The sequence below is a fragment of the Felis catus genome, chromosome D4 (genome assembly GCF_018350175.1).
Source record: "Felis catus isolate Fca126 chromosome D4, F.catus_Fca126_mat1.0, whole genome shotgun sequence".
NCBI classification, from domain to species: domain Eukaryota; kingdom Metazoa; phylum Chordata; class Mammalia; order Carnivora; family Felidae; genus Felis; species Felis catus.
In genome coordinates, this window is record NC_058380.1 from 81,670,312 (window position 1) to 81,694,085 (window position 23,774).

General features: G+C 38.4%; 4 protein-coding genes across 5 annotated transcripts in view; all 4 read right to left on the reverse strand.

The window, feature by feature from the left end:
• LOC111559126 (olfactory receptor 1L8-like) overlaps nucleotides 1-23,774 on the reverse strand; it is a 397,653-nt gene that overhangs the window by 242,466 nt on the left and 131,413 nt on the right. The window contains exon 1 of one of the 2 annotated variants that reach the window (XM_045043964.1): nucleotides 14,342-14,412. The exons of the other annotated variant lie outside the window; for it this stretch is intronic. The gene's annotated coding sequence lies outside the window, so the exon portion shown is untranslated. Of the gene's footprint in view, nucleotides 1-14,341; nucleotides 14,413-23,774 lie in introns of those variants that run through there. 2 annotated transcript variants of the gene reach the window in all.
• LOC111557539 (olfactory receptor 1L8-like) overlaps nucleotides 1-23,774 on the reverse strand; it is a 356,757-nt gene that overhangs the window by 201,569 nt on the left and 131,414 nt on the right. The gene's annotated exons all lie outside the window — the stretch shown is intronic.
• Nucleotides 428-2,982, reverse strand: LOC101097928 (olfactory receptor 1361-like). Its single transcript, XM_023242314.2, has one exon. The coding sequence runs from the start codon at nucleotides 1,922-1,924 to the stop codon at nucleotides 968-970; it is 957 nt and encodes a 318-aa protein (XP_023098082.2). The 5' UTR covers nucleotides 1,925-2,982; the 3' UTR covers nucleotides 428-967.
• LOC101098174 (olfactory receptor 1B1) lies at nucleotides 11,895-14,326 on the reverse strand. Its single transcript, XM_003995845.2, has one exon. It carries the CDS (start codon nucleotides 13,974-13,976, stop codon nucleotides 13,002-13,004), a length of 975 nt encoding a protein of 324 aa, XP_003995894.1. The 5' UTR covers nucleotides 13,977-14,326; the 3' UTR covers nucleotides 11,895-13,001.

Sequence of the window (23,774 nt, forward strand, 5' to 3'; positions counted from 1 at the left end):
CCCCTATGTTTATTGCAGCATTATTTATAATAGCCAAGATATGGTAGCAACCCAAGTGCCCACTGGTAGATGAATGGATAAAGAATATGTGATACACACACACACCTACACACACACACACACACACACACACACACACCATGGCATATTACTCAGCCATAAAAAAGAATGAAACCTTGCCATGTTCAACAATGTGGATGGATCTAGAGGGTATAATGCTAAGTGAAATAAGTCAGTCAGAGAAAGACAAAACCATATGATTTCACTCATAAGAAACAAAACAAATGAACAAAGGAAAAAGAGACAAACAAAACAACAAGACCCTTAAATATAAAGAACAAGCTGGTGGTTACCAGAGGGGAGATGGGTGGGAGGATGGGTAAAATTGGTGAAGGGGATTAAGAGTACACTTACCATGACAAGCACTGAGTAATGTGTAAAACTGTTGAATCACTATATTGTGCACCTAAAACAAATACAACACTGTAAATTAATTATACTGGAATTATAGATAGATGATAGATAGATAGATAGATAGATAGATAGATACAAAAACACTCTCCTGTATAATGGTATTGTAACTCACTTCAACTTTTCTCTGGAAAACAGTACATGCCACAACATCACTAAAATGATCAAAATTCTGCAAGCCTATGTGTAATAATCTGGTTTAGTAATCCCCTATGCCGTATATTAGATCTGAAAGATGAGAGATTCAGCTGTTGAGATCTAAAAACATCTGTTCAGTTCCAATATGATGAGATTCTAGGTCAGTCAATGGGGACCAGAACTATTTATTCATGAACTCACTTCTTTCTACCAGATCCAAACAAGAGGGAGCCAACAAGGAAGATTATTCCACAGGAATGTGAACCATACCAGTTATTAGGAATGTAATCCATATATTTGAGGTATTTTCAAGTTAAATCTTAACTCTGTGCTCAGGAGATGTTCTGCCATCCCCCATTTACCTGGGACCAGGTTGGAAGTTTCTTGAGATGCAGAGTTTCCTGAAAAGCCTTCGCAGAGCTCCCTTAACCTCCTGGTTCCTCAGGCTGTAGATCAGTGGGTTTAGCATAGGAGTAACTACTGTGTAAAACATGGCGACTTGGCGATCCTGGTCCAAGTCATAGCTGGAGGATGGCCGGAGATACATGTGGATCACAGAGCCATACAGGAGCAGCACAACCAGAATGTGGGAGCTACATGTGGACAGGGCTTTGCGCAGGGCAGCAACTGAATGCGTGCGAGCTATGGCAACAGCAATGCGGGCATAGGAACCTAAAATGAAGAAGAAGGGGCTGACCACCACAGCTACGCCCTCAGTAAATATTAGCATTTCATTGACCACTGGTCGGGTGCAGGAGAGTTTTAACAAGGGTGTGATGTCACAGAAGAAATGGGTGACCTGGTTGCCACAAAAGGTTAAGCGGGTGACCAACACACTATAAAGCAGGCTGTTGAGGCTGACAACCACCCACGAGGTCAAGGTTATACGCAGGCAGAGGCCACGGCTGATGATGGCAGAGTATCTTAATGGGTCACAGATAGCAACATAGCGGTCATAGGCCATGGCAGCCAGCAAGTGGCCTTCCATGCTGCCCACAGCCATAAAACAGAAGAGCTGGATCATGCAGCAATTAAAGGAGATGATTCTATTCACAGACAGTGTGTGCACCAGCATCTGGGGAACAGTGATGGTTGTCAGAAACATGTCAATAAAGGAAAGCTGACTGAGCAGGAAATACATTGGAGTCTGAAGCTTGGGGTCTGAGAGGGCAACAATTACTAATAGGGCATTGCCCATAAGCGCCACCAGGTACATGGCAAGGACAATCCCAAAAATAACTGGCTGCATCTCTTCCCAGCTTGACAGGCCCAATAAGAAAAATTCAGTTACTTCTGTCCTGTTTCTAGTGGCCATAGCACATGATCTATAACACCTGCAAAGAGCAAGTGTTAGTATCAAATAATTCTGAAATCTACTCTGAGATAGCTTTTAGGAAACTTCTTGCACGCATGCCCCTAGTTTCCAAAAGAGTTTTTTCCTTCATTTCTTTCCCTTGTCATTATCTTTCTATCTATCCACTGGAGCACCCACCCACTCTTTAGTTTATTCCAGGTTCATTTACTGACTATTTTATAATCTCTCAATGTGATATATATTAAGAGCATCAGGATAAATCACACATGGTTCCTGCATTTTCAAAATTCCCTGTATAACAAACAAGGGATCACTAAACACAAAATTTCTTTGGCGTTTGCTCTGTGCTAAACAGCATACTAAATATCATACGTTTAATTGTCACAACAATCCCATATGGTACAAACTACTTTTATATTACAGACAAGAAAACTAAAGCAAAGAAACTACTTTGTTGAAGGTCTTATAGGAGCTGGGAATCAAAACCTTGACTCAACCCTGTATAGTTTTATTAGACACAAGCACCACATTTCGCTGATTGTCAGAGTTGGAAAGAAAACGAAACTTATGTCAAGGCTCCAGGCAAATGTCTGAGTCTCTACATCTCTGATGGGGCACTGGAGTGAAGACCTGGTCCTAACTTTGTATGTCCAGAAGCTATTGTTCTTTTGTAGGGGAGTTCTTCTTCCATTAAGTCAATTGAACATACCTGGGATGAGAGTAGAAATGGTTAATAACATCGTTGCTTTTATTAATGATTAATTTTCAATAAATAATGTAAACTGCCAGTGGATGGGAGTGTTTCTTTCCAGTTCAGGTTTTCCCTATAGGCAGATGTACATGGTACACCAAAGAGGTAACATTTTGGGACTACTATATGGATAAGGATATTTTGATGAAATACTGTATTTCTTCATGAATGTGAGAAAAATTGTTTTAAAATAGTAAGGTATAAAAGAACATACAATAAAAAGCATCAGTCTCTGACCCTAACGTTGCTCCATTTTGGTTTTATCACATCTGGTGGTTTGTACATTTACACCTTTAAATAAAATACTACTTGTTCTTTTTTTTTTTTTAATTTTTTTTTTCAACGTTTATTTATTTTTGGGACAGAGAGAGACAGAGCATGAACGGGGGAGGGGCAGAGAGAGAGGGAGACACAGAATCGGAAACAGGCTCCAGGCTCCGAGCCATCAGCCCAGAGCCTGACGCGGGGCTCGAACTCACAGACCGCGAGATCGTGACCTGGCTGAAGTCAGACGCTTAACCGACTGCGCCACCCAGGCGCCCCAAAATACTACTTGTTTATGTATCTATTTACCAGTTTTATCAATTTACCTTTTGGCTTTCTACTATGCAAGATGGTTTATCTTGTTTCCATTATCCCCATTCTTCTCTCCTCCCTTCCCCAATTTTTTGATGATTATTTTAGTTCTTAAATTTGTTGCTTTTCTGCTTTCAAGCAGTATACTTAAAATCTATATTTTTTATTCCATCAACTGCTGACTCCACTTCTCTTCCTCATCCCTGACCCTCCCAACATTTAGAAAGCTATATCTTGATCTATATATTGTCAAAATTGAAAACATATAAATTATGAGTTGGAACCACAATTATTTCTTTAAGGTAAAAACTATAAATTAGTAGACAACATTTACATTAGTATAACTACATAAATAATTTTCATTGCAGAGCCAAATGATGAGCTATAGTTGCATTTATTCTTTGATGAGTCCAGTGTCCCACCTCACTAAGGGAGAGTATTCCCAATATTCATAGAAAGAATCAAAACACTTCTCTTAGTGATTTTCTTCATTCTAAAGATTATGGAGAGGCACTTAGGTGGCTCAATTGGCTGAGCGTCCAACTCCAGCTCAGGTCATGATCTCATGGTTTCTGAGTTCAAGCCCACATCGGACTCACTGCTGTCAGCCTGTCAGTGCAGAGACCACTTTGGATCCTCTCTCCCCCTCTCTTTGCCCCTCCCCAGCTTGTGCTCTCTTGAAAATAAATAAATATTTTTTAAAAAAAGGTCATGGAACAGGAGCTTAAATGATAACAAAGACTTACATTTTCCAGTGTCTGATAGTCTTTATATCTTCCTGTATCTTTCTCTATGTCTGTGGATATAGATCAAGCTACACCCTCCTGTGATCCTATTACCCATTCAAGGCAGTGGTGACACAGAGACATTAACATGAAGATATAGATGAAGGTGAACAAGAAGAGATGGGAAGGAAGAGAGATGGGATAAGTTCCTTCATGGGGAAAGGATGAAAGAAAATGAACTTCAAGAAGGAAAAAGTGCCAAAGATATAGATTTATCCATTATGAAGAGAATGTAATAACATAGAGTCCATTTTCTTCCAAGAAAAGCAAACCAGTATTTTTAAACTAATTATATGCAAAAAGAGTAATAAGCAGTGGTAGTACTCTTGGCTGACTTCTTCAAGACTCATTTCTGTGTATTTCCTATTTCCCCAAATGTCAACATTAGTCTTGTCAGAGCTCTGTAGGTCCTATTTAGACAATTTTGAGGGATTAAGGATGCTGATGGTTTGGAGTAGTCCATTTAGGGAAGGAAGGTATGGACACATATTCATATACAGATTTGAACACCTCAAGACAGTAAACTAAACTGAAATCAGAGAGAGAAAAAAAGGAAGAATCCCCAGCATGAAACAGAAAAGCATCTCAGGTTCCCACCTGGTGCTTCGGGGATATCTAAAGTCATGGAGAAGGAACAGAGCTAGAGTGTCAGGCCTTAATCATGCTTATTCTTGTCTTTCTTCTTTGATGAAAGAACCAAGAGATATTAGATAATTCACTGTTTTATAAATATCTAAATATTAGGAATGCCTTCTTGGTCTAAATTCTATTTCTAGTCTGTTCCCCTGTGTTGATGAATCACAAAGTTTGAATCTGAGATGTGTAAATTGGAATTTCCTTTTCTGTCTCAAAAATGCATCTTCCAAATTATCATAAAATAAATTAGATGCTCTGTCACATATTTCTTGCACCTGGGAACTGTGGAATGTCTTTCCATATCCTCCCTGACTGCATGACTATATTCTCCATCTAAGCCTTCATAATTTCACTCAAAATCCTAACTTTTTCATGTTATAACTGACAATTCTCCCATCCCATGACTTCCCTTGACTATAATACTAGTTCCTCATTCTATTCTTTGATATTCTTAGTACCAATACCACACTATTTTCTAAAAGAGGGCTATGATTTATTATTTCTTCTTCCCTTTTGATTTACCGTTAGGACAGAATATAGCCTTATTCTCACCTTTTCTCTGTATTTGCCACCATACACTCAAGATAGAAAGTTTAGGTAGAGTTGTGCTCCCTCTTCACCACAGTCTTACAAAAATAAGGATTCTCTTTCCATCATTTTCCATAAAAGCCTTTCTATATAGTAGCTCGTTCCAGTGAAGTGTCACTTATACACATTCACCCTGGACTCTACCAACCCCAGGCACCTCTGTGTTCAGATGAAATATTAATTATAATGGGCTGAGCCCATCTACCTTCCATTATCAGCTGGGACTGGAGAGTGAGCTTCTTCTGCTTCCTTACACCTGGATCTCACCATAAAACTTCTGACAACAATTGGGTCTATAGGGAAGGTCTACTCCCTGGGGGACATCACAGGTTTTCTTGCATAATGTCAACAGTTGAGCAAGAAAAAAACCCAAGAGGAAAATGATTCCCATCTCATCATTTCAAGAATACAGCTCTCCTAACCTATCCTTTCTGTTATTGAGTGTTATTAAATCAAACATCTTAACTCAGCTGAATTAGCTACAAGGCATAAGGCTTTATGAGATACCAGTGGGATGACTCTGACCCCTGCTGTTTCCATTCTGCTCTCCAGTGACTTTTGCATTTCCTGCCCTCACTCAACTGCATTCTTTGTTGAAAGTCATCTGCCCATTTTGCTTATTTATTTTAGAACTATCATCTTCAAAATACCTGATTTGAACAAGTCTTTGAATATAAAAGAAGCAGTAAGAAGTGGAGCACCACACTGAAAAATCTGAGAGTACATGCAAATTAGAGATATTCTTGGTCTCACTATAAAATAATGACATATAGCTTATTGACACAGGTTATACATTGTGGAAATGACTGTAAATTGGATACAGACAGGTACTTTCCACGATTAACCTGCAAAAGTAGCTCAGTCACAAGCTAGAAAACCAAATTATTAACTGATGAATATGATCAAAATTCAGTGGAAACAAAGAGATTTTAACCAATCAAAATATTATCAATTTCCTCAAAAAATGTAATACATTTATTTTTGTTTGCAGTGGATCTATTTGACTTTCTAATGGCCCTTCTTACTTTGGGGAAGTGATTTCTTCCTGCAATGGATACAGGCTGATGGCATTGTCAATCGGCTGTGCTTCATTTCTTCTAATCTCACTCTGAGCAGGCAGTCCTGGATTTTAGACTGTTCTTTCCTCCCAATACCTGATTTCTTACCCCATCCATACACGTACACCTCTGTTTTAATTACTGCTCTAATAAATAGATCTAGCCATTGAATAGCAACAGCTGCTAATTTCACCAAAAAAGTGACATAAGCAGACATTCCATCTCCCATACAACCTAGGAAGTAGTCTCACCTTGCCAAAAGCCAAACATGAATCTGATAAACCTTCTACATCCAGCTTCCAACTTATGGAAAATATAAAGTGCAGAGGAACACGTTAAACTACAATACCTTGATTAACTCACACAAAACCAGACTGTAGGGAATTCCACAGGAAAATTACATAATGTCTTCCACAAATAAATTGCTAGAGATAGAGGAGAGGGGAGAAGAGGAAGAAAAAAAGGAGGTGGAGGGGGGGAGAGAGAAGAAAGAGACTGAAAAGACAAAATAACCAATTACAGTATGTAAACCTTACTTGGATCTTAATTTTAAAAACTATAGAAGTGTTTTATTATATTTATAAAAACAATGAGAAATTTCAATACTGGCCAGGAATTTCAGAATATTAAAAGAATTATTTGCATTTCAGATATGATAATAACATTGAGATTTTTGTTTAAGTCCTTATCCTGGGGCACCTGGGTGACTCAATCGGTTAAGCAACCAACTCTTGATTTCAGCTCAAGTAATGATCTCACAGTTTGTGAGTTCGAGCCCCACATTGAGCTCTGTGCTGACATCACGGAGCCTGCTTGGGATTCTGTCTCCCTCACTCTCTGCCCATCCCCCACTGGCTCTCTCTCTCTTAAAAGAAATAAAAATAAACTTTAAAAAAGTCCTTATCTTTTAGAGATTAGTATTGAAATATATATGGATGAAATGATACGACATCTGGGATTTATTTCAAAGCTAATGAGGAGCAGGTAGAAGCAGAAAAGATACAACATCAGCAATCAGTTGACAACAAAGTTGGGTAATTATAATATTCTGTTATGGTTATTTGTGTCAGTTAGAAATATTTCATCAAAAATACCAGGATATTTTTTAGAACAGTTTGAGAAAAATAGATATTAACTCTTCTTTAAACGTTTGGTAGAATTTCCCCAGGAAGCCAGCTGGCCCTGGACTTCTGTTTTTTGGGAAATTTTTGATTGCTGATTCAATTTTTTTTGTTGGCTATTGGTCTGTTCAAATTTTCTGTTTCTTTCTGTTTCAGCTTTGTTGGTTTATATGTTTCTAGGAATTTATCCATTTCTTCCAGATTACCCAATTTGTTGGTATATAATTTTTCATAATATTCTTTTATAATTGTTTGTATTTCTGTGGTGTGGCTGTGACCTCTCTCATTTGTGATTTTATTTATTTGTGTCCTTTTGATAAGTCTGACTAGGGGATTATCAATTTTATTAATTCTTTCAAAGAACCACTCCTAGTTTCATTTATCTCTTCTACTGAGTTTGTTTTTAAATGTTTGCTTTATTCATTTTGAGAGGGGGAGAATGGGGCAGAAAGAAAGAATCCCAAGCGGGCTCCATGCTGAGCATGAGAGCTCAACCTCATGATGGTGGGATCATGACTTGAGCTGAAATCAAGAGCTGGATGCTTAACCAAATGAGCCACTCAGGTGCCTTCCTGCTGTTTTTTGTTGTGGTTGTTTCTATGTAATTTGTTTCCATATCATTGATTTCGGCTCTAATCTTCATTGTTTTCCTTCTTCTGCTGGCTTTAGGCTTCATTTATTGTTCTTTTTCTAGCTTCTTTAGGTATAAGGGTAGGTTGTGTATTTGAGATTTTTTGTGCTTTTTGATGTAGACCTGTATTGCTAAATACTTCCCTCTTATGACTACTTTTGCTGCATCCCAAAGGTTTTGGACTCTCATGTCTTCATTTTCATTGGTTTCCACTACATGGCCAACAAACCTTTGACAAACCATGAAAAAATATCCAATGGAAAAACGACAGTCTCTTCAACAAATGGTGTTCGGAAAACTCAGCAGCAACATACAGAAAAATTACATTGGACCACTTTTTTACACCATACAAAAAAATAAATTGAAAATGGATGAAAGACCTAAATGTGAGACAGGAAGCCATCAAAATCCTAGAGGAGAACACAGGCAGAAATCTCTTTGACAGTAGCCATAGCAAATTCTTACTATACATGTCTCTGGAAGCAAGGAAAACAAAAGCAAACATGAATTACTGGGAATTTATCAAGATAAAATGCTTTCACACAATGAACAATCAAGAAAACTAAAAGGCAATCTTTGGAATAGGAGAAGACATTTGCAAATGACATATCTAAAAAAGGGTAGTATCTAAAATATGTAAAAAACTTATAAAACTCAACACCCAAAAAACAAATAATCCAGTTAAGAAATGGGTAGCAGGATTAATAGGGGCACATGTTCCCCAACGTTTATAGCAAGCTGTCAACAATAGTCAAATTATGGAAAAAGCCCAAATGTCCATCAATTGATGAATGGATAAAGATGTGGTGTGTGTGTGTGTGTGTGTGTATCACATACATACACACACATACACACACACACACACACACACACACACAAAATGCAATACTACTCAGCAATGAAAAAGAATTAAATCTTGCCATTTGCCACAACGTGGATGGAACTGGAACTGGAGGGTATTATGCTATGCGAAATAAGCCAGTCAGAAAAAGACAGATATATGTTTTCACTCATATGTGGAATTTGAGAAAATTAACAGAAAACCATAGGGTAAAGGAAGGAAAAATAAGTAACAAACAGAGAAGGAGGCAAACCATAAGAGACTTATATAGAGAACAAACTGAGAGGAGGTGGGCGGGATGGGATAAATGGGTGATGGGCATTAAGAAGGGCGCTTGTTGTGATAAACATTATATGTTAGTGAAATAAATCAGTAAAAGACAAATACCATATTATTTCACTCATGCGGAATTGAAGAAACACAACAGATGAACATAGGGGAAGGGAAGGAAAAATAAGACAAAAACAGAGAGGGAGGCAAACCATAAGACACTCTTAAATATAGAGAACAAACTGAGATCTATTGGAGGGGGTGCGATAGGGGGAGTGGGCTAGATGGGTGATGGGCATTAGGAGGGCACTTGTTGGGATGAGCACTGGGTGTTTTATGTAAATGATGAATCACTGGGTTCGACTCCTGAAACCAATACTACACTGTATGTTAACTAACTTGAATTTAAATAAATGGATTTTTTAAAAAGAATACTCAGTGGGGAAAGAATAATCTCCACAACAAATGGTGTTGGAGAAACTATATGTGGATAACCACATATACAGAAATGAAATTGAACCCCCATCTTACACCATACACAAAAATTAGCTTGAAATGGACTAAAGACAGAAACATAAGGCCTTACAATGTAAAACTTCTAGAAGAAAACAGGGAAGAATTTCCTTCACATTGGTCTAGGCAATGATATCTGGATATGATACCAAAAGCACAAACAACAAAAGCATAATCAAGTGGGACTACATCAAACTAAAAAGCTTCTGCACAGTAAAAGAGACAAAGAAAAGACAACCTAGGGAACAGGGAAGAATATTTGCAAACCATATATCTGATAAGGGGTTCATATCCAAAATATATAAGGAACTCATATAACTCAACAGCAAAAATAAAACCCACAAATAACTCAACTAGGAAAGTGGCAAGGGATTTGAATTGTCATTTCTTCAAAAAGGACAAATAGTACAAAAAGACAATCAAATAGTGAAAAAGTACTCTGCTTCACTAATCAGCAGTGAGATGCAAATCAAAACTATGATGAAATATCCCCTCACATCTGTGACAATAGCTGTCACCAAAAAGGCAAGTTGTGAAGAAAAGGGAACCCTTGGGCACTGATGCTGAAAATGTGAATGGGTGCAACCACTACAGAAAACAGCATGGAGGTTCCTCAAAAAGTTAAAAATATAACCACCATATGAATCAGGAATACGACTTCTGGGTATACATGCAAAGGAAATGAAAGACGGATATCAAAAAGATATGTTTATTGCAGCATTATTCACAATAGAAAAGATTATGGAAACAACTTAGGTGCCTTCCAGACAGGTTTTTATTAAATTCCAGGTGGTTAACATATAGTGTAATATTAGTTTCAACTGTAGAATTTAGTGATTCATCACTTACATACAATACCCAGTGCTCATCACAAGTGACACATCACCTATTTAACCCTTCCCCCGTCCACCTCCCGTCCATTTGTTTGCTCTGTATTGTTAAGTCTGTTTTCTGGCTTGCCTCTCTTTTGCCCCCTATGTTCATCTGTTTTGTTTCTTAAATTCCACATATGAGTGAAATCTAACTGACTTACTTCTCTTAGCATAATACCTTCTAGCTCCATTCACGTCATTGCAAATGGCAAGATTTCATTTTTTTTTTAATTTTAATGATAATTTATTTTTGAGAGAAACAGAGACAGGATGCGAGTGGGTTAGGGGAAGAGAGAGAGAGAGACACAGAATCTGAAGCAGGCTCCAGGCTCTGAGCTGTCAGCACAGAGCCCCACGTGGGGCTCAAACTCACAAGCTGTGAGATCATGACCTGAGCCAAAGTCGGAGGCTCAACCGACTGAGCCACCCAAGTGCCCCTAGATTTCATTCTCTTTTATGGCTGAGCAATATTCCATTTATCATTCAACCATAAGAAAGAAGGAAATTCTACTATTTGTGACCACATGAATGGATCTTGAGTGTATTATGCTGAGATAAGTCAGACAGAGAAAGAGAAATACTGTATGATCTCACTTTATATGTAGAACCTAAAATAACTGAACTCATAAAAACAGTAAAATGGTAGCCCAGAGACTGAGGAGTTGGGGGAGTTGCGGGGGATGTTGTTTAAGGATACAAACTCACAACTAGTAGATAAATAAGTCCTGGAGATGTAAGGCACAGCACTGTGATTTTTTTTTTTTTTTTTTTTTTGCACAGCACTGTGATTATAGGCAACAATACTGTATTTACAAACTTCAAAGTTGCTAGGAGACTAGATCTTCATTTTTCCTACCACAAGAAGAAATAATTACACGACATGATAGATGTGGTAGCTAACACTTGGCTGGCGCCACAGTCCCTCCCCGCCCCCCCACCCTTATCTGTGGTTTCATTTTCTGCAGTTCAGTTAATTACAGTCAACCGTAGTCCAGAAGGAGATGATCCTCCTTGTGACATATTGTCAGAAGGTCAGTAGCTGCCTAATGCTATTTCACATTGCCTGTGTCATTGATCTCACTTCATCTCATCACATAAACATTTTATCATCTCACACCACTGCAAGAAGGGTGAGCACCATATAATAAGATACTCTGAGAGAGAACACATTCACATAACTTCTGTTACAGCATATTGTTATAATTGTTCCATTTTATTATCGATGTTGTTGATCTCTTACTCTGCCTAATTTGTAAGTTAAACTTTATCATAGTTATATATATATATATATATATATATATATATATAGGAAAAAACATAGCATATATAGAGTGCAGTACTATCTGCTGTTTTATGCATCCACTGGGGGTTTTGGAACATATCCCCCTTCGGGGTAAGGGGGGGGGGACTACTGTAATAATATTACCATACAAAAATGTATCAAATCAACATATTATACACCTTAAACTTACAGTGTTGTATTTCAATTATATTTAAAAAGTAGTCCATGGTACTGTAACAGCATTGTATGGTGACAGATGGCATCTACACTTTCGGTGAGCACAGCATGACACATGGAGTTATCAAACTACTATGTTGTACACCTGAAACTAATGTAACATTGTGTGCCAACTATACTTCAATAAAAAAAGGGTTCAAAATATTTTTAATTATTATTCTAAATCTCATAGGCGCCAATAAAATAGAAGTCAAGTCCACCTCCCAACAGGCTAAGCACAGCCATTTTGTTTTCTTCACTGTTGAAACAGTTTGCTGCTCTTTGTTTAATTCAGAAAACTATTAAACTTTACATTTTCTCTCTATATCTTACTTGAAAATGTAAATAAAATTAATTTAAAATATAAAAAATAGAAATCATACACATCAGAATAAGATGATCACACGACGGCAGGCTCATGGAAACTGAGGCTAAGATATGGAATGGTAGAATCATGGCCCCCATTTCACACTCACTTCTGGGCATATATTTGCTCACTGAATGGAACAGGTGTAAAATTGCCATCCCTATTTGCCTAAATTGTTCCCTTTCCCTAACTTTCTGATACACACACTTACCACAAGCAAGCACACCAAGTTAAACATGGTCATAATTAACTTCACTGTCTCTGATTTAGTTAAGATTTCATAGTATATTCTCATATTTCTTCAAAACTGTGGGATTACATATTCTAGCCCTAGTGACTCATTTATATCTACTTTGATAACTGAAGATAAATGGTCTGAGGAAGGGGTTCCTGAGGCATGCTGATGAGGAAGCCCTGAGCACATGTGGAATGAATGTGGAATGTTCACAGCTCTGTCAGAGCACCACATTAACAAGAGCTGAATCTGGGGTTCCATAAGTTGTCCAGGCAACTCCGTCCCTCATCTTTCCAAAACTGGCCATGCTTAAATCTTCCCACTTCTTTCCTCAGCTAACTAAAATGGCTCTTAGGCAGGCTAATCACTTTTCCCCGTCCAAGCAGCCTGTGAAGTGCGCTCTTGACATCCTTGTTGCGGAGGCTGTACACAAAAGGGTTGGCCAAAGGTGTAATGGCAGTGTACATCACAGAAGCCACCATGTCTTGTTCCTGAGAGTTCTGGGAAGAAGGCTGGAAGTAGACCCAAATAATGGTGCCATAGAGGAAGCCAACCATGGTGAGGTGGGATCCACAAGTAGAGACTGCACGGTGGCGACCAGCAGCTGAAGGCAAACGCAGGATGGTGGCCCCAATGCGAACATAGGAGAGTACAATAAGGGCACAGGGACCTAGCATGAGGAAGCCACCCTCCAAAAATATGGCCAGTTCATTGGAATGTATGTCAGAGCAAGAGGCTCGCAGAAGTGGTCGGTGGTCACAAAAGAAGTGGGGAAGGTTAACGTTGCCCTTGGCATCCCCAGCCCAGTATAGAGGCAAGAGAAGTCCTACATGCAGCATGGTGTGCACTATGGACACCATCCAGCTCAAGGCCAGTAAGTGGGCACAGAGTCGACGATTCATCACTGAATGGTAGTGCAGGGGGTCACAGATGGCCACATAGCGATCCAGAGCCATGACAGAAATAACAAGTGTATCCGTAACTCCAAATGCATAGAAGAAAAAGAACTGGGCCAAGCAGCGGGCAGCAGGAATGGCTGGGTAATTAGACACCAGATGGGCCAGCAACTGGGGCAGGGTGACTGTGGACAGCCCCATGTCAATCACAGAGAGACCACGGAGCAGATAATACATAGGTGAGTGGAGCCTGGAGTCCCGGGAGATTAGCAGCACTAGAGTCACGTTCCCCATTATGGTGGCCAGGTAAATAGCCAGGAACAGGAGAAAAAGGAGATTTGGGGAGATTCTAGCTCTTGAGAACCCAAGGAGCAAGAAGACTGGAGAGTGTGAAGCATTAGGGGTGCAGCCCATGATAAATGACGATGAGCCTGCCTAAAAGAGAGTTTGTATCAAAAATCAAGTCATAGGTAGTAGGCCGAGGGTCATAACAGTTCTAATTGATTTATGTACATTATTCAAGCTCCTTAAAGACTTAAATTCAACTGACCACCATGGCCCTTCTACTAGGTCTATGACTTCACTTCCTTAATTTATTACAGCCTTTTCTCCATTATTGCTTCCTTTTCATCCACTCTAGTGGCTCCTTTTCTGTAAACCAGCAACCCTGATAAAGTCCCTCAAACAGTTATAAAATCTTCACTCAATATGGTCTTTTCATTCTACTATTACTCCTCTCCTTCCAATGGCAAACTTGGTGACAAAATTCCTATACTCACAGGCACTAGCTCCTCATCTTCAGTTTACACCTCATCCCACTGCAGCCCTCATGATCTCTTCTCTCTGACCCTGTAAACAACATAATGTATCATTTAATATGTAACATATAAAAATGGTTTACTATCAGTAGTCGGTTTTTATAGTGAAATCGCTTCAGGTTGTCCTGAAATAACTTATTTTTACTCTTTATTCAATTTTATTGGTTGATGGCATCACCATTATCATCTATCTGGTTGCCCAAAACTGGGGTCAATCTCTCCCTCATCTCCTCATATTCAATCACTCCTTGACTTCTACATTTTTCCTTATATCCATCCTTTGCTCTCCTTTGAGTGGAATCCACTCACACTATTTAAGCTTCAGCAACTCTGACCAGTGCTAATTTCATAACCTCATGACGAGTTTCTCCACTTATTTCCCTTGATAGATCTTTCATACTGGTTTGAGAGGAAAACTTTCAACAAGTGATTCTCTATTTAAAGAGTCCGGGTCTTCAGAATAGAATCCAAATAGCTTGATCTGGCTTGTAAAGAACTTTCATTGTCAGTAGCTAAACTATCTTACCAAGTTCATGCTGAGTCACCTACCCAGTATTTTTTTTTATTCTCAGCTTAGTTAACATACAGTGTAGTCTTGGCTTTAGGAATAGAACCCAGTGATTCATCACTTACATATATCACCCAGTGTTCATCCCAACAGGTGCTTTCCTTAATGCCCATCACCCATTTACCCCACCCCCATCTATCAACAATAGCCAAATTATGGCAAGAGCCCAAATGTCCATTAACTGATGAATGGATTCAGAAGATGTGGTATATACACACAATGGAATACTGCTTGGTAATCAAAAAAAATGAAATATTTCCATTTGCAACAACATGGATGGAATTGGAGGGTATTATGCTAAGTGAAATAAGTCAGAGAAAGATAGGTATCATATGATTTCATTAATATGTGGAATTTGAGAAACCTACCCAGTATTTTTAAAACTAGACAGTTCTTTCTCAGTTTTATGAACATGGTAAGCTCTCAGATTTCTGTAGATCTTCATATTTTATTCTGAAAGCTTCAGCTTCCTGAAATATAAGGTACTAAGCACCTTCCCCACTCAACACAGGTAGAAATTTTGAAAAAATACAATAATCACTTCTTTAAATTTATAACTGAACTTTCAAGAATGTAAAGGAAATATAAGGGTTGGTAAACAAGTAGGGATATGAAAAACTAATATCTAAATTGTCCATGATGGTGTAGGTGGTGGTGGTAACAGGTAGGTGAGAGGGGCATAGTATCAGTCTTGGTTGTCCAGAGGCTCAAGTAACAATTCCCATGTGGAACAGGAGGTGAGAGTATAGGCCTGTGTGAGCCAAAAGATATACAACATCACATTAATTTAGGACATTCAAAAAGTTAAGCTTTCGAAGAGAGAATATACACAAACAAGCAAATGTATATATACCAGTGGCTACAGGACACCCAAAGAAAACTCTTATCTCCCAACCTGTCCTACATAGAAGGGAAATGTCTCCCATGAGAATGAAGGTATGGGTCTGCACAGCACACAGAATGGGTAAGCTGATTTACAGAACACATATGATCCCACACCCCGCAAACTGACAAGCTAACATAAAAATCATTCTCAGACTGCTGCCTTACAGAAGTAAACATAAAACTTCTCCTCAAGGACTTGCAGACCCCAGATGATGCAGGAATCCCACAGGTAAAAACCAACCAAAGAGATGAGTTCACAATTCACAATTACTAAAACACGATCTATTTATTATGAAGACAATCAGCAATCAATAAATAATAGAATCATTTCCCTCTAAATATTATAAAATTAACTAATCTGTCAGGTTTTATAAAGTTTGTTTAAAATACTTTGTGTCTAAGGGAGAGAATAAAGACTATAAAATGATATTATAAAAATAAAATACAACAGGCCAAGATGGCAGAACAGCATGGAAGCTTTTTGTGTGTCTCGCGTCCATGAAATACAGCCAGACCAACACTAAACAATCCTACACACCTAGAAAACTGACTGGAGGATTAACACAACAATCTGCACAACTTGAACCACAGAATTCAGCAGGTATGTGGCATGGAGAGGTAAACTTGGGGAGAGAGAAGCCGGTGGCAGGCAGGGAGCCGCTTTGGCAGGTGGAGACAGGACTGAGACTGGGCGGGGGGAGAATACAGGAAAAGCACCCCTCCCCAAGAGCAGCTGGAGAGAAAGTGGAAAATTGGGAACAGCCACAGGGACTAAACTAAAAAGGGAGAAAGGAGAAAGGAGAGGGTTTAAATTTCATTAAGACTGCAAACAAGGGGAGTGCAAAGTCTGCAACTCCACTGCTCAATACCTGGTGGTGCTCTGGTGGGAAGGGTGAATCCCCAGGAACAGAGTGGGGTCTGGGAGGTTCTGAGGCCACATGGGGAAAAGCGGTTCCACTGCTGGAAGGACACTTGGTAGAAACTGTTGAAGCCAGCTGGTCCCAGCAGACCCTGGAAGGTGGCCACATTAGCTGGTGCTGGGGAAAGGTCACTGAGGGTGAAGCCTGGTGCCAGATGTGTGTTGCAATTTTCCATAATTCCTGAAACATTGCTGCTACACTGTCTCGCGAACTTTTTTTGGGGCAGGCTGGCACCTGGCCACAGTCTCGGGGCACCGGCAACAGAAGGGTCCAGCTGGCATTCCTGGGTGCAGCCAACATTCAGCCATTGTTTGGTGAGACCCTCCCACAGAGGAGCGGAATGGGTCAAAGCCGCAGTCCTTCAGAAGTAAGGAGCCGGGGAAAACAGCTGCATCTGAGACAAAACTTGGGAGAGAAGTAATGCCTGGGGCCTGGTCACAGAGAGTGAAAAAGTGGGGAGTGGACGAGAACTGAAGACAGAGGACCGGTGCGCAATTGCTGATCCGGAGAACAGACTGAGTAGCTGGGTGGCACCATTTTCACCTCTCCCGTGCATGCCATGCGCACCTACGAGCACCATGACAATCCACCCCAGTAGGGTAGCAGCGCCATCTAGTGGAGAGCAGAGGTGTTACACCGAGCCCCGCCCAACTGGGCCAACTTTGCTTGTCAAGAACACAAGCCTCACCACTGGCTTAATTTATGGGCTATAAAGAGCTACATGGACTGACTTCTAGGGGAAAATGAAGCAATTTAAGTCCTACTTCCATCTGTTAACAGGTTCATCTATTCAATTTTTTTCTTTTTTTTTCTTTTTCCTTTTTCTCTTTTACAATTCTTTTTCTTGAATACAGAAAGAGAAAAAAACTCATTTTTATTTTCAATTTTTATTAAAAATATCTGTCTTTAATTTTTATTACTATATTTTTTACTTTTGTGTAAATTTTTTCAAATTCTACTTTCTTCCATCATTTTATTTTAGTCCACTTCGGTGTACTCACCTTTTCAAATTTTCAAACAATTATCTTTTTTCTTTCTTTTTCTTTTTTTCTCTTTTTCATTTCTTTTTTTTTTTTTGAATGCAGAAAGAGAAAAACTTCATTTTTACTTTCAATTTCATCTAAAAATATTTTTATTCAATTTTTATTACTATATTTTCTGCTTTTATGTAAATGTTTTCAAATTCGATCTTACTCCCATCATTTTATCTTAGTCTACTACAGTGTATTAACTTTTTCAAATTTTCAAATTATTTTTTCTTTTATTTTTTCTTTTTTTCTTTTTTCTTTTTCATTTTTTTTCTTTTTTCTTAAATACAGAAAATGAAAAATTCATATTTCTTTTTAATTTTTATTAAAAATAAATTTTCTTTAATTTTTTTCTCCTATATTCTCGACTTTTGTGTATATTTTTTCAAATTCTATTTTAACCACATCATCTCATTTTAGTCTACTTTAGTGTATTCACTATTTCAAATTCTCAAACTATTTCCTTTTTTTTTCTCTCCCCCATCTTTGTTTTTCCTCTAATCTGTCAAATCACTTTCAAAACCCAGACCAAAACACATCTAGGATGTAGCATCATCTATTCAATTTGTGTGTGTGTGTGTGTGTGCTTAATTTTTAATTTTAATATTTTTTTTAATTTTAATTTTTTTTAATTTCAATTTTTCTACCTCATTAATTCCTTTCCTCCCTTCAAAATGACAAAACGAAGGCATTCACTCCAAAAGAAAGAGCATGAAGAAATGACAGCCAGGGATTTAACCAACACAGATACAAGCAAGATGTCTGAACCAGAATTTAGAATCATGATAATAAGAATACTAGCTGGAATCGAAAATAGATTAGAATCCCTTTCTGCAGAGATAAAAGAAGTAAAAAATAGCCAGAATGAAATTAAAAATGCTATAACTGAGCTGCAATCACGGATGGATGCAGCAGCGGCAAGGATGGATGAGGCAGAACAAACAATCAGCAATATAGAGGACAAACTTACAGAGAAAAACAAAGCAGAAAAAAAGAGGGAGATTAAGGCAAAAGAGCACGATTTAAGAATTAGAGAAATCAGTGACTCATTAAAAAGGAACAACATCAGAATCATAGGGGTCCCAGAGAAGGAAGAGAGAGAAATAGGGGTAGAAGAGTTATGTGAGCAAATTATAGCAGAAAACTTTCCTAACCTGGGGAAAGACACAGACATCAAAATCCAGGAAGCACAGAGGACTTCCACTAGATTCAACAAAAACTGACCATCAACAAGGCATAACAAATTTACAAAATACCCAGGCAAGGAGAGAATCATGAAAGCAGCAAGGGGAAAAAAGTCCCTAACACACAAGGGAAGACAGATCAGGTTTGCAGCAGACCTATCCACAAAAACTTGGCAGGCCAGAAAGGAGTGGCAGGATATATTCAGTGTGCTGAATCAGAAAAATATGCAGCCAAGAATTCTTTTTCCAGTAAAGCTGTCATTCAAAGTAGAAGGAGAGATAAAAAGTCTCCCAGACAAACAAAAATTAAAGGAGTTGTGACCACTAAACCAGCCCTGCAAGAAAGTTTAAGGGGGACTCTCTGAGGGGAGAAAAGATGAAAAAAATATATACACACACACACACACACACACACACACACACACACACACACACATATGTAAACAAATACTAAAAGCAACAAAAGATTAGAAAGGACCAGAGAACACCACCAGAAACTCCAACTCTACGAGCATCATAATGGCAATAAATTCATATCTTTCAGTACTCACTCTAAAAGTCAATGGACTCAATGCTCCAACCAAAAGACATAGGGTAACAGAATGGATAAGAAAACAAGATCCATCTATATGCTGTTTACAAGAGGCCTACTTTAGACCTACAGACACTTTCAGTTTGAAAATAAGGGGATGGAGAACAATCTATCATGCTAATGATCAACAAAATAAAGCCGGAGTAGCCATACTTATATCAGACAATCTAGACTTTTTTTTTTTAACGTTTATTCATCTTTGAGAGACAGAGTATGAGCGGGGAAGGGGCAGAGAGAGGGAGACACAGAATCCTAAGCAGGCTCCAGGCTCTGAGCTGTCAGCACAGAGCCCGACGCAGGGCTCGAACCCACGAACCGTGAGACCATGACCTGAGCCGAAGTCGGACGCCCAACCGACTGAGCCACCCAGGCGCCCCCAGACAATCTAGACTTTAAAATAAAGACTGTATCAAGAGATGCAGAAGAGCATTATATCATAATCAAGGGGTCTATCCACAAAGAAGGCCTAACAATTGTAAACATTTATGTGCCAAATGTGAAAGCACCCAAATATATAAATCAATTAATCACAAACATAAAGAAACTCATTAAGAGTAACACTATAATAGTAGGAGACTTCAACACCCCACTCACAACAATGGACAGATCATCTAATCAAAAAAATCCACAAGGAAACAATGGCTTTGAATGACACATTGGACCAGATGGACTTAACAGATATATTCACAACATTTCATCCTAAAGCAGCAGAATATACATTCTTCTCCAGTGCACATGGAACGTTCTGCAGAATAGACCATACACTGGGACACAAATCAGCCCTAAGTCAGTACAAAAAGATCAAGATCATACCACACATACTTTCAGACCACAATGCTATGAAACTCGCAATCAACCATAAGAAAAAATTTGGAAAGGTAACAAATACTTGGAGACTGAAGAACACCCTGCTAAAGAATGAAAGGGCTAACCAAGAAGTTAAAGAGGAAACTAAAAAGTACATGGAAGTCAATGAAAATGATAGCACAACCCAAAACCTCTGGGATGCAGCAAAGGCAGTCATAAGAGGAAAGTATATAGCAATCCAGACCTTCCTAAAGAAGGAAGAAAGATCTCAGATACACAACCTAACCTTACACCTTAAATACCTGGAAAAAGAACAGCAAATGAAACCCCAAACTAGCAGAAGACAGGAAATAATAAAGATTAGAGCAAAAATTAATGTTATCGAAACCAAAAAAAAAAAAAAAAACAGTAGAACAGATTAATGAAACCAGAAGATGGTTCCTTGAAAGAATTAACAAAATTGATAAACCACTATCCAGTTTGATCAATAAGAAAAAGGAAAGGAACCAAATAAATAAAATTAAGAATAAAAGAGGAGAGATCACAACCAACACAACAGAAATAAAAACAATAATAAGAGAATATTACGAGCAATTATATGCCAATAAAATGGGCAATCTGGAAGAAATGGACAAATTCCTAGAAACATATAAACTACCAAAACTGAAACAGGAAGAAATAGAAAATTTGAACAGACCCATAACCAGTAAGGAAATCAAATTAGTAACAAAAAATCTGCCAAAAAACAAGAGTCCAGGGCCAGATGGCTTTCCAGGGGAATTCTACCAAACATTTAAGGAAGAGTTAACACCTGTTCTCTTGAAACTGTTCCAAAAAATAGAAATGGAAGAAAAACTTCCAAACTCTATGAAAGCCAGCATTACCTTGATTCCAAAACCAGACAGGGACCCCCCCAAAAAGGAGAACTATAGACCAATTTCCCTGATGAACATGGATGTAAAAATCCTCAACAAGATATTAGCCAACCAGATCCAACAATACCTTAAAAAGATTATTCACCACGACCAAGTGGGATTTATACCTGGGATGCAGGGCTGGTTCAACATCCACAAAACAATTGACATGATTCATCGCATCAATACAAGAAAAGACAAAAACTATATGATCCTCTCAATAGATGCAGAGAAAGCATTTGACAAAATACAACATCCTTTCTTGATAAAAACCCTCAAGAAAGTAGGGATAGAAGGAGCAAACCTTGAGATCATAAAAGCCATATATGAATGACCCAACACTAATATCATCCTCAATGGGAAAAAACTTTCCCCCTAAGGTCAGGAACAAGACAGGGATATCCACTCTCGCCACTGTTATTCAACATAGTATTGGAAGTCTCTGCAATCAGACAACACAAAGAAATGAAAGGCATCCAAATTGGCCAGGAGGAGGTCAAACTTTCGCTCTTCACAGATAACATGATACTCTTTATGGAAAACCCAAAAGAATCCATCAAAAACTGCTAGAACTGATTCATGAATCCAGCAAAGTTGCAGGATATAAAATCAACGCACAGAAACTGGTTGCATTCTTATACACCAACAATGAAGCGACAGAAAGAGAAATCAAGGAATCGATCCCATTTACAGTTGCACCAAAAACCATAAAATACCTAGGAATAAATCTAAGCAAAGAGGTGAAAAATCTATACACTGAAAACTATAGAAAGCTTATGAAATAAATTGAAGAAGACACAAAAAATAAAAAAAAGATTCCATGCTCCTGGATAGGAAGAACAAATATTTTTAAAATGTCTATACTACCCAAAGCAATCTACATATTCAATGCAATCCTTATCAAAGTAACACCTACATTCTCCACAGAGTTATAACAAATAATCCTAAAATTTGTATGGAACCAGAAAAGACCCTGAATAACCAAAGCAATCTTGAAAAAGAAAACCAAAGCAGGAGGCATCACAATCCCAGACTTCAAGCTAAACTACAAAGCTGTATCATCAAGACAGTATGGTACTGGCACAAGAACAGACACTCAGATCAATGAAACAGAATATAGAACCCAGAATTAGACTCACAAACATATGGTAAATAATCTTTGACAAAGCAGGAAAGAATATCCAATGGAATAGATACAGTCTCTTCAACAAGTGTTGCTGGGAAAACTGGACAGCGACATGCAGAAGATTGAACCTGGACCACTTTCTTACACCACACACAAAAATAAACTCGAAATGGATGAGAGACCTCAATGTAAGACAGGAAGCCATCAAAATCCTCAAGAGAAAGCAGGCAAAAACCTCTTTGATCTTGACCGCAGCAACTCCTTACTCAACACGTCTCCAGAGGCAAAGGAAACAAAAGCAAAAATGAACTACTAGGACCTCATCAAAATAAAAAGCTTCTGCACAGCAAAGGAAACAATTAGCAAAACTAAAAGGCAACCAACAGAATGGGAGAACATATTTGCAAATGACATATCAGATAAAGGGTTAGTATCCAAAATCTACAAAGAACTTATTAAACTCAACACCCAAAAAACAAATAATCCAGTGAAGAAATGGGCAAAAGACATGAATAGACACTTCTCCAAGGAAGACATCCAGATGGCCAACCGACACATGAAAAAATGCTCAACATCACTCATCATCAGGGAAATACAAATCAAAACCACAATGAGATATCACCTCACACCTATCAGAATGGCTAACATGAACAACTCAGGCAACAACAGATGTTGGCGAGGATGTGGAGAAAAGGATCTCTTTTGCATGTTGGTGGGAATGCAAGCTGGTGCAGCCACTCTGGAAAACAGTATGGAGGTTCCTCAAAAAACTAAAAATAGAACTAACCTACAACCCAGCAATTGCACTACTAGGCATTCATCCAAGGGATACTGGTGTGCTCTTTCGAAGGGACACATGCACCCCCATGTTTATAGCAGCACTATTGACAATAGCCAAAGTATGGAAAGAGCCCAAATGTTCATCAATGGATAAATAGATAAAGAAGATGTGGTATATATATAAAATGGAGTATTACTCAGCAATCAAAAAGAATGAAATCTTGCCATTTGCAACTACCTGGGTAGAACTGGAGGGTATTATGCAAAGTGAAATTAGTCAGAGAAAGACAAAATCATATGACTTCACTCATATGAGGACTTTAAGAGACAAAACAGATGAACCTAAGGGAAGGGAAACAAAAATAATATAAAAACAGGGAGGGGGACAAAACAGAAGAGACTCATAATTATGGAGAACAAACTGAGGGTTGCTGGAGGGGTTGTGGGAGGGGGGATGGGCTAAGTGGGTAAGGGGCACTAAGGAATCTACTCCTGAAATCATTGTTGCACTATATGCTAACTAATTTAGATGTAAATTTAAAAAAATAAAAAATAAAACAAGTTTAAAAAAATAAATAAATAAAATAAAA